Source organism: Nyctereutes procyonoides, unplaced genomic scaffold (assembly GCF_905146905.1).
Source record: "Nyctereutes procyonoides isolate TBG_1078 unplaced genomic scaffold, NYPRO_anot_genome, whole genome shotgun sequence".
Taxonomy (NCBI): domain Eukaryota; kingdom Metazoa; phylum Chordata; class Mammalia; order Carnivora; family Canidae; genus Nyctereutes; species Nyctereutes procyonoides.
The window spans coordinates 2,475,223-2,487,512 of record NW_026575141.1 but is presented as its reverse complement, the minus strand read 5'-3'; the positions used below and the strand labels follow the sequence as shown (position 1 = coordinate 2,487,512).

Sequence of the window (12,290 nt, the reverse complement as noted above, 5' to 3'; positions counted from 1 at the left end):
GAAAGCTGCTTTCCCTCAGTATCTAGGGCCTCAATGGTAGGCAGGGAGTGTGGGATGTGGGCCCCATTGAAAAAGAGCAAGGAATGAAAGCAGAGGAGCAGCCTCATACCCTGTCCTGTCTCTTGGGGTAAAATGTGCCTCTGTTGGCCCCACATCAGGCAATCCCCAGACCAGGGAAGCCTCCACGAAGGCACCACAATGGGTCCCAGTGTGGCTGAGTGGGGAGTCCCACACCGAGAGAAGATGTCATCGAGCTCTTGGGGAGGATGGAGCTGCTGTGGGCTGCCAAGGCATAATGCACAAGCCCTGTGGGTGGCATAATGTGGTATTCATCTCCTTCCCTATGTGGAGAGGGGACAGACAGAACAATCCAGACTCTGTCGGCAAGGTCCTCTGGGGAGTTCAGGCCTCACTAATGAAGATGAATAAGAGATGGGATCTGCCCCTCATGGTTGCTGCCTTTGTCACATACATATTCATGGACTGGAGCGACAGCTCCTGGGAATGACCCAGCCAACATTGAGATGAGAGAGGCAAGGTGTGGCAGCGCTAATCCACCCTTGAGGGGGTAGTGCTTGTGGGGTGGAGCACTCTGGGCTGTGAATTAGGGCACTCCCAGAAATACCCTTGAATATATGGAATTTGCAAGCTGATATTTATACCTTTGCCTGCTATAGACATATGAGCCCTGGTATAAGCCAAGGAGCCTTGAAGAACTTACTTAGTACTCAGCTGAGTTCCAGGAACAAAGCCCAACTTTGCTACTTCCTACTCAGTATCAGTTAACAGTAATTCCTGCACCCTCCCTCTTCTGCCTGGCTTGGCCTCAAGGAATTTGCTGGAACTTCATGCTAGAGTTATAAGGTACACACAAAGGCTCAGAACATATGCTGTATCGTCTCACTTCACACACACAAACCCTGTTTTTTTTGAATCTCCATCCATTTGACCATCCTGTGATGCTACCTCAACCAAGATTTTTGGGCAACTCATCCTTGCCTACCATAGAAGGTGACCTTGGTAGGAGATTATACTTTGTGTAGGGAAATCTGGACAAAAAAAAGTGGGCATCTGTACCGTGTTTCTTCAAAAGAGAGTAAAGGTTGGCCCTGAATCTATACTCACCCATCACTTTGAAGGTAGTGGATTTGTTCTAGACTCCCAGATGTTTTGATATTTTAAATGCTTTATTCCCTGTTTCAGGGCACTCAGCCTCAGTCCCCAGGCAGCATAACCAAAAAGATACACACTGAGCCAAATAAATCAAATGCCTTCTCTGCAGCTGGCCTCCCGTAGGTTTCCACTGAGCCACAGGCTAGTACTTAGCAGCAAAACAAATGTCTAACAGAGCCCAAAAGCCTTACCTGCCTTTCTGACATGATGTAGAGTTGCTCGTGGTCCTTGGAGAAGGCCATATCCCGGAGGACTGGGCCGGGGTCCACCACCTGCACAGTCTCATACTGGAGGGCATTGCCCCTGGGCCCATCCACCCGGATCTGTGGAGAAGAGGAAGAGGAGAGATGATATGAGTTCAGATCCTACACTGCCTGAAGTCCAGCGTCAGCCCCGACACCCTCCCAACAGCTAAGGGAGAGGCAGGGAGCTCTGCCCCCAAGGCCAGGCCATGAGGAGCTGGGGTGAGAAAACCCCCATGGGCCTCCTGGTGGGAAAAGCAAAGAGAAGGGAAGGCAGGGAGACCAAACCAGGTATCACAAAGCACCTAGTGTCGTCCTCTCTGGCTCTCTCTGCCTCAGGCTTTAGTCTTTGAGGCTTGGCTTATAGTCTTCGGAGAGAAGGATAGGGTTGGTATTAGGGAGCAGGGACTGGGAATTGGGTAAACAGTAGGTAACTGAAGCTGCCTCACATGAGAGTGTCATCATGTAACAGAAAGGCGATAGATATTATTTGTTAGATTGGTTCTCAGAAAATAATTGGGTGTAAGGATGCAGGCTCATTCTTTGAAAAGGCTACCCAGCTATCACTGCCACATCTTTTTGTTTGTTTGTTTTTTCTTTTAATAAGCATTTTATTTTAGACCACTTTTACATTTATAGAAAACTTATAAAGACAGTAGAGAGAGATCCCATATACCCCACATCCAGTTTCCCCTGTTATTAATACCTAACATTAGTATGGCACATCTTTGAGGGGAACCAGGCAAGGTGCCAACCCCAGAAGTTTCACACTGAGTGGACTCATTCTGGCCATTAAACCATAGGCTTCTGCTTCAGGCTTAGGACTAGATGTAGGTCTTGAAATCTCCTAGAGGTTCTATTCACATCCCCAGGGAAGGGGACATGAGCATTCCAGGAAAATGCACGTTGATCATGAGTCATCTCCAAACTTCTGAGAACACTTAGCACGGCAGATCACCCCTGGGCCATCCACAGACCTTCCTAGAACTGCTTGCACAACGTGGAGACAGCCAGGACAGACTTTTGCCCACGCTCCCCTGTAGTGGATGGCAAATCTAGACAGCAGCTTCCCAACGCCACATGGTGCTCATCTGACCTGGGGTGCTGGCCCAGGTCTCTAGAATCAGAATCATTAGGAGTTAGGAGCCTGAGCTCATAGATTCAGTGCAATCGCTGCCCAGTACTAACAATGCCACCCACCTAGGTTGGGATCAAACATCCAGAGGGAGACAGGGAGAGGCAGTAGCTAGAGGATCACCAAACTTGAGTCAATGCCACTTGTAGAAGACTCCATAAGGTACCCACAGTGTAATTTTAGAGGTTTCAGTAACAAAACTAAAGAAAAAATTATATTCCATATATTCCCATAATGCACGCTTACTTTTAATTTTTAATATTTAATTTTTAGCCTCTCATGAGATCAAGGAGAAGGGAAGTTATTCAGAGCAAATAAATTACAGAAGGGACACCACATTAACATCTACTGATGACATCAATTCATCTGAAAGTCTGCTGCCTCTCGTTTCTGTTGAATTCACCGAACTCTCACACTAGGTTATTTTGTGATTTGTGTGTTTGCTTTAAGGTTTGTTCCAGGCTCAGTTTGTTTGTTTTCCTCTTAAGCACTATTTTTAAGCCCTTCCTAGACATCAGGCACTAAGAAATGGTTTTGCACATAATTCCTTATTGGTGTAATCCTCTCAATCCTGCGGGCTTAGTGGTCATTTGTCCTGACTTTGCACGGCCTCTCCAGCATCCATTCCACCCTCTCTCACCTTAGGGGCAAGACAAGATCCACCCCCTGCGTCCCCGGGAGGGGGGGGTGCTCCCAATAGGGCACAAGCAAATCAGTTTAATCTCACTCTGTTGCCACAGTGATTGAGAGAAAGCAGGTCCAAGCCATCAACATGTGCACTCAGAGCAAAGCAGGGACAAATAGTGTTTTGTGATCAGGCAAGAGAGAATTTCTCCTCACCCTCAGTAGGTCAAAAAGACAGCTAGCTCTAAGAACTGTGGGCAGCCCTCTTGTCATAAAGAGGGGAGTTGAAACCAGGAAAGGTTTAGGTACAGAGATGGAGCAAAAAATTAGTCTTTGGTGATGTCCCTGAGCCACTGAATCAAACTGACCCCAAAGCCTGCCCTATGTCAGGATTTTCTAGTTACTCAAGTTATTTCCTTATTGTTAAAAGAATAAAAAGACCTTTTTTTTTTTTTGCAACATCAAAAGTCCTAACTGCTATACTGATACAAAAGATGAGGAAAATGAGACAGAGGTGCACTAAACAATTAGCCTGAGCTATAAAATCTGGAGACAGGGCTCCTGAGTGGCTCAGTGGTTGAGCATCTGCCTTCGGCTCAGGACATGATCCCAGGGTCCTGGGATCGAGTTCCGCGTTGGGCTCCCTCAGGGAGCCTGCTTCTCCCTCTGCCTGTGTCTCTGCCTCTCTCTTTCTGTATCTCTCATGAATCAATAAATAAAATCTTTAAAAAAAACTGGGGACAGTATTAGAATTAGGTTCAACTCTGAAGTCCATGCTTTTCCTACCACCCATTACATGAGATCTTGTTCCTTGGTGGGTTTCATGTTTACCCCCTGAGGCATGCCACCTAGATAAAGGTAGGGGGCTGAGGTCAGGGTCTCTGGTCTATACAGTTCCAGACACTTTTGCCAGTCATTCCTGATTCTGATGCTGAAATATTTGAGCTTGACAAATATTTATTTAAAAAATGAAGAAATAAAAGAAAGCAGTTAAAACTCCTCTCTGCTGATTTCTCATGAAGCTGACTAAGACAAAAACAAAATCAAAAACCGATAAAGGAATGAAAGGGAATAATTTTAGCTCTGAAAATCAAAATGCCTCAGATTCCAGTAGCCCTCCCGCTTCTGTGCCCACCCCCATGCCACCAGATGTCTATCCTGGCCAGGTCCTTCCTTAATCTGAATGAAATGAGAGTTCATGCAAAACCAATTGGGATTACCACCCAAGTCTGACCGCATGGCGATGGCCTTGGCCCCCAGCCCAGCCAGGCTTCATCCCCAGCTGTGAGTCACCTCTGGAGCTGCAGCACAAGAACTACAAGAGTGATACTGAGCATGCTGGCTGGTCTCCAGCCCCCTAAGGCTGCCAGCAGGAGCAGGCTGCCCTAGGAAATGCTGGTGGATCTGAGTCCATTCCAGTGCCCATGGTCTGATCCCCAAGGGAAATTAGATTCAGTTCCTGATCAATCTTCTTTATCATTGGGCCCCAACCCCCTGCTCTTTAGCACAGGTGATGTGCTGGATGTCGGTGGACATCAGAAGAAACTGGGTGAGCTAGGGCAGGGACAGAGGGACATACCCAGGAGGACCTAGGGCAAGTTTTCATGGGCTTTCCCCAGGGAGGCAGGATGGGGTTATGGTACCCCCTTCCACACTCTGCCTGGGGGGAGGGGGAGGAAAGCAGTAATTAGAAAGGCAGGCTTCCCCACACCCCTCTATAGTCCACTTCTTATTTCAGAAAGCAGAAAGGAAAGCATTCATTCATCCATCTGTTGGAAGAATCTCACACAGATCTTGGATAAGAGGAGTTTGTGGTAGAAATGGCTGAATGATGGATAATCATCAAATTTAGGTAGGATGGCCCAGCTGCTGGCTCCTTGGGCTTCATGTAAACAATAGCAACAAGAACTGCTAATAACTGTGTGGCTACCACGTGTCAGGTCTGATGCAGGCTTTCTACATATATTAACTTCCCATAACTCTGCAAAGTAAGCATTAACATCCCATTTACAGGTGAAGCACAGAGAGGTTTAGTAACTTGTTCATGGTCACACATTGAGCAAATGGCGTGGCCTCAACCCATACCAAGGTCTGACTGATTCTGCCCATGCCTCCGTGTGTTCATGTACTCTACTAACGCATGTTGAACCACGTTCTTTTGGTTGTATAAACCTATATCCCTTCTGGAAGTGAAAGTAGTTGATGTTAAACAAACACCACCCTGGGAGTGCCAGAGGGACCATGTCTGCGCCTACCACAGTTCTTTTGGGAAAGAGTCATGCATATGAATGAAGACGATGGTGTTATAAATTTTCTTTTTTTTTTCTTTTTTTTGTTGTTGTAAATTTGCAAATAATGATCCCTTATATTTTTGTTTTCTACCTTGCACAGCATTCTTAAATAATACTGTCTCATCTGGTGGCTGTAGGATTTTTATGATGTTGACTACTAGTATAACTGTTCTCATTTTGCTGATGAAGAAACTGAGGTGGAGGCTGTTCTGTGCATTACCTGAAGTTCAGTGAAAAACCAGTAACAGTCAGGACTAGAACTCAGGGCTCCCGATTCCTAGCTCAGTGCTTGGCCCTTAGTGATTTAGATTTCCCAAAAGGCTTTGGCAAAGTTCCATGTGAAAAGACATTTAAAAATAATGAGTCTCTGTGGGACTTTGGGCAGTTTGACCGTGGAGAGAGAATCGACTTAGAGGCAGAAGAAGACATGTTTCTGCATGGAGGAGTGGGACCGGGGGCATTTCCCAAGTGCTGGTGTTATGACTTATCTTATTTAATATTTTGTATAAGTGGTCTAGAGGAGGGAGCTAGAAGATAAGCAGATGAATCTAAGCTCTTTGGGATAGCAAGAAGGCCAATGATGGAGATGGACTACAGAAAAATGATATATCCTCAGCAAGCACTGGGGAGGAGAGCGGCACATGGCTAAAAAGGCTGGGACCGTGCATCTCACAGGAGCAGAGACTCGGCCTTGTAGCTCCACTGCCCAGCATGGCACCCAGGACACGGTTGCTGCTCACTAAGTAGTCACTGATAGGTGCAGGCAAGGGTGTGGGGAAAAGGGAACTCTTGGGCACTGTTGCTGAAAATGAAGATTGGTATAGTCACTATGGGAAACAGTACGGAGAGTCCTCAAAAATAAAAAAAATAGAACTTCTTTATGATCCAGCAATCCTACTCCTGGGTATTTATTCAAAGGAAACAAAATCAGTATCTCAAAGAGATAACTGCATTCCCATGCTTATTGCAGTATTATTTATAATAGCCAAGATATGGAAACAATCTAAATATCCATTGATGGATGAAAAGATACTATATATATATATATATGCACATGCACATATAGATATACATACATATTATATATGTATGTATGCAAAACATATATAGATGTATGTATATATGTATATGTTATATATATGTATATGTTATATATATATATATATATATATATATATAATAAAGCCTTAAAAAAAGAAAGAAATCCTGCCATTTGCAACCATGTGGGTGAACCTGGAGAATATTATGCTATATGAGATAAGCCAGACACAGAAAGACAAATACTGCATGATCTCACTTATATGTGGAATCTAAACTAGTGAGAGTCCTAGAAGCAAAGGCTAGAATAATGGTAGCCAAGGGCTGGGGATTGAGGAAAATGGGGAGATGTTGGTCAAGTGGCACAAAGTTTCAGTTAGAAGATGAGTAAGCTCTGAAAATCAAACATACAGCAATGTGACTAGAGTTAATAATACTGAATCATGTGTTTGGAATTTACTAAGAAGGTGGATCTTAAGTGTTCTCATTATACACACACAAGGAAAATGGTTAACTATGTAAAGTGATGGATATGCTAATTAGCTTGATTGTGCCAATTATGTCACAAGACATACAGATATCAAGTTGTATGCCTTAAATATATATAATTTTTATTTGTCACTTATGCCTTAATAAAGATGGGAAAAATGAGTAGTTATTATATAAATGGTCAACTCCCTGCAGGAAAAAGGAGCCACATTCTACCAATGGGCATGGACTCTTGAGCTGATCAAGGTGTGATCAAGGAATACTCAACGTGAGAGGCAGGAGGAAGAAAGGAGTGCTCGGTGTCATCATTCACTATTTCCCATACTCCGTGGCAGCCCAAGTGGCCAGCAACATGGCAAGCAGCATTCAAATGGGATTTCAGGGGAAAACAAACAGAAGCCATTCTCCTGGCCAAGTTCACTTGAATACAGAATAGCATGTTCAGTCCACCCCTGATAAGGTAGAAACATAATCCAGATGCCTGCACCTGGAGAACAGCCTAGGAAAGACACCTCAGGCCACAAAGGCATAGTTGAGATCAAAGGAGATGTGTTGGCCAGTGGCTCTGGTTCAGTTGCCAACACAAGAGCCACCCCGAAGCTTGGGAGGTGGCAGCTAAGAACAAACAAGATTTCTTCTTTTGCACTATGCAGGTGATACTTGTGGATCACCTGAACACTGAGAAAGGATGGACATAGAAGTTGATTTTTTTTTTAAGGTAGAAGATGTAAATAAGCTGATAATGTAAGTTTGGGTGTTTAGACGATGTTATTCTCTGAGGCTAACACCAAGGAGAAGATCAAGTCCTGACCCTACATGCCCCCTGACAGAGGGACACTCTGCATTCATTCATCATCCATAGGGCATTCATGGAACGCTACTGTGTTCCAGGCTCAGATCCAGCTTCGGTAGAAGAAAGGAGGGTCTTTGCCCTGTCCTCCGGGAGGCCTGTCTCCTAAAGGGCTCAGATATCACACACATAAGGCCAAGTGGTGAATGCTACAACCAAGGGTGTTCATCGGCCTCCATTCCCTCTGCCCAGGAGATCTGGCCACTGATTGGAGTGTAACCAGGAATCATTGGCTCAGCCCCAAGGGAGACTTCAGGGAGCGGGTGTGCACCATACAGACAAAAGGGCTACCAACATGGCACCTCCAACTCTGCAAATGTGGGTAATAAAACACATAGTGAGTAATATCAGGTTTATTCAAAAGCCACCTTTGGAGATAAAAATCTTTTAAGTCCACAGGAAGATGGATCTGGAGTAGCAAAATCAGTGGTACGAACAGATTTTATAAAGGCATATCCATATTGGCCCAGGGAGAGAAGAGTGAAAATATGGAGAAGGGTCAGAGGGAAGAATCTGGTTCTCTTCACACAGCACTGTCCTGAGGAGACTGAGTGTAGACATGTTCTGTGATGGGGTGTGGTTGTTCCTTCAAGTCTTGCCATAGACCCAACGGAACATTCTTCTAACCGGCGCCGGACAACAGAAATACAATGCCAGTCACAAATGTGGGCCACATGTGAAATTTTAAATTTTCTACTAATGGTGACATTAAAAAGATAGGTAAAATTGCTTAATTAATTACAATTAGCTTTAATGATCTGTTTTATCTAACACAATGTGCGCCAAATACTAATTATTACTTTCACATATATACAGTATAAAAATTGTTTGTGATATATTTTACATACGTTTCCTCATGCTACATCTCTGAATCCTGATGGGTATTTAAGACTTACAGCAAACCTTAATATGGACAAGCCACACTTTATTTTTTTTTATTTTTACTTTATTTATTTATTTTTTAAGCAAGCCACACTTTTAAAGGTGCTTAATGACCACGTGTGGCCAGTGGCTGTCCTACTGGATGGCACAATTCTAGGTTATCATCATCCCTGCCTTCTGATCTGTACTCTCCAAGCGACCTTGCTAATAATTTGGTTGCTGACAATCCTTCTAGAGGTTCCCTCAGCTGAGATCTTGCTCACTCCTCTCCACGGCTACAACACCCTTGTGTCTCCTGGGACCTTCATGTGCTCCACTGTCTTCGTTTTTCTGGAGCTCACAAGCTGTAAACTCCAACCAGCTGTGTGGTCCCCATCAGTCCAGGCGAGTTATAACACACAGCTGTGTGTGGGCTCGGTTCTGATCTAGCCTAGCCCTCGGCAAGCTTATTTGATGTGCCCTTGCCTTCTCTTTCTGCATTCAGGCTATAGGCACTCTGGACACACCTCTTGCTTGGCAAGGATTGCCCTGTACCCTGGGTGACAGTCAGAAACATCTAAGAAGTGCTGAGAAAGAACCAAGCAGTCAGAAGAGATGCTACAGGGGGCACAGTCTCAGAGGCTCCAGTTGCACCTGGCAATACTGCTCTAGGGGCAAAGTAGGACCTGGATGGTGTGGGCCCTTGGGGGTCTAGGGGCACAGCTAACTGCCAGTCATGGGGTAGAATTTCAATATTTAACAACCAGTGAGTTATTCACAATGGCCAAACATGCAAGCAGTCTAAGCGTCTGTTGACAGCTGAATAAAGAAAACTTGATATATATATATATATATCACATGGATATAGAGTGTATGTATTATATGTTTGTAATACATGCATACAAATAGGAGAATATTATTAAATGTTAAAAAAGGGAGGGAATCCTGCCATTTGTAACCACACAGATGAACCTGGAGGGCATCATGCTCAGTGACATAAGCCAGATATAGGAAGACAAATATTTCATGATCTCATTTCTATGTGGAATCTAAAATAGTCAGACTCAGAAGCAGAGAGTAGAATAGAGATTGCCAAGGGCCAGGGGGAGCGTGGCATGGGGAGATGCTGGTCAAGGCATAATAATTCAGTTACAGAGGATAAATAAATTCTAAAGACCTAACATACAGCAATGTGATCACAGTGTATACTTGAAATTTGCCAAAATCATAGATCTTAGGAGTTTGCATCACACCACACACACACGAAGAAAGAAAGTGGTAACCCTATGAGGTGACCGATATGTTAATTAGCTTGATCGCACCAATTATTTCACAATGTACGTATACATACACATATCACAACATCAAGTCCTACAGGTTAAGCACATACAATTTTTATTTGTCAAATATACTTCCATAAAGATGAGAAAAGCAACAATTGGTGAGCCCGCGTTAGGGCAGAGTGACTTGGGCATCAGTCCTGCCTGGACCACGCAAGAACCTCCATCACAACGTCTGGCACACACCGCGCCATCCCCTGCAAGCAGCCGACCCAGGGCAGGCATGTGTGCCCCCAGGGGCACACACAGGCACACCTACTCCAGTGCCCAGGCATCCCCGGCCTGCCCGTCCTGCTCAGTCTGCAGCCCCGGGCTACTCCTAGCAGCACGTCCCCCTTTCCCTCCAACCCATCCACCTCTCTTCATCCCTGGCACGGTGAGTGTCTGCGCTGCCAGGCAGAGCGCTATTAAAACATCAGCAGGGTGGCCTCCACAAAGGTCAGCCATCCGGGGAGCTCCTGGCAGCTGCTTGTTTGTTTACTGGAACATTATCTGGGCCGGGCTGTTGATTTACATCCATTGAAGGATTGAACAATAAATATCGGCTCCCAGTAGCAGGCAGATGCTTGCACTAGACCGTTCTGGCTGCCTTCTTGCTTGGAATAATCTCCCTAATGAGCAAACAGTGCCTTTCATCTTTAAAGATACAGGCAACCCCCGGTGTCCTCCCTTGCCTCTTTCCTTTCACGTCCTCCCCCAAACTTCCTGGTCAAGGTCTACACTGCCAGATTTCTGGGCCGGGCCCCACTACAAGAAGGAGAGGGTGGGGTCTCGTCTGGCAGGCCTGGAAATGGAGCTGGAACTGGAGAGGCAGTGTGGGGGCTGATTGAACCTGAGGACCCTCAAGCCTAAACACAGAGGCAAGTGGAAGCCAACCTGGTGATGTGGGCGGCCACAGGGCCAGGTCTCCTTCCCAGAGCGGGGGGCAGGAGGTGGCAAGGCTTATGGAGACGCACACCCCACATTTAGGCGGTGCCAGAGCCAGAAGTAGACCTGTTTCCCTTTCAGGCAAGTCTCCGAAGTCCCCAGAATCTCAAGGGGCTCCTGTGTAAGCACATGCACCAGACAGACCAATCACTTTGCAAACTGGGGCCTGTGTTGGGGGGGCAGGGTGCAGACAAGAGGGGGCAGGTGAGGTGCCCAAGGAGGGAGGTGAGGGATTTGGGCTCTGCTCCTCTCAAGAGCCTTGAGCATACAACTTTGGCTCTCTTAGGTGTCCTGGCCTTGATCTGCCTTACACTGAGGCAGAGATGGCAGGCAGGACCCTTGGTGGGAAATGAGTGACCAGGATCCTCTTTCCTGGGACATTATAGGGCCATGGTGTCTTTCAGGAGGAAAAATAATGAAACTTTTAGATCTTATTTATGCAGTCTACTCAACTGGCACCCCCAGACCCTAAGTGACATAATCTGGTCACTGTCACTCAGCATCTTGTCACACAGGCTGAACAGCAGGCACTCGTCCTAGAGTGCCAGCATCAGGCAGTAAGCACTCCTATGTTGAATGAATGAATGACCTGAGAAGTTAACTCTAGGCCTGAGTTGCCATAGTCGGAACTGTTAGGCACACACACACATACTCCCAGACACAAATGCACAGTTGTGTACACACATGCTCGCTCTCTGTCTCTGCAGTTGAGGCCACGTCTCAACTCCCATACAGCCTCTCAAACATTCCCCTTACAAGTCTGAGACAACGTGATGGAGGGCAGGTGTTTCAGCTCCTGCACAGATGAGGAGGGACCAGGAAGGGTGTGTGGGGACACCAACATCAGCTGTGAGTAGGGAGGTGGCTTGCTGGTTGTAGGGTTAGAGCTCCCGAGGGCAAGGAGCTCCTGCCATGTCTCCATTTCCCTGGGGGAAGAGGTGCCTGGTTTGTAGGGTGGCGGACAAGACGGTCTGTAAGTTCACAGCCGGGCCTGCGAGTCTCTCCTCCACCAAGGGCAGCTCTCTTGGGCTCCAGGCCCTGGCTTACTGTCAATATTTCCCTGGCCCCAAGCCGTGGACACCTGGACACAGAGCTTCACTCGTAGTGTCACTTGAGGTTCCCCTGGGACTTTCATTCTAAAATCACCCCCCCTGTCTCTCTGGCTCTTCAATCTCCTTTCCCGGCTCCTTTTTCCTTTTTTCCATAGCTCTGTGATTATTCACTTATTGCACTATAGTTAGTCTCTCCTGCTAGAGTGTAAACTCCACAAGAGCAGACATCTTTCTCTTTCAATGTGCACTGATGCACCCCCAACCCTTG

General features: G+C 46.1%; 1 protein-coding gene across 1 annotated transcript in view; it reads right to left on the bottom strand.

The window, feature by feature from the left end:
* PLXNA4 (plexin A4) overlaps window positions 1-12,290 on the bottom strand; it is a 425,241-nt gene that overhangs the window by 153,156 nt on the left and 259,795 nt on the right. Inside the window, exon 4 of the mRNA XM_055307457.1 lies at window positions 1,365-1,496. Coding sequence (XP_055163432.1) covers window positions 1,365-1,496 — 132 coding nt within the window. The remainder of the gene's footprint in view (window positions 1-1,364; window positions 1,497-12,290) is intronic.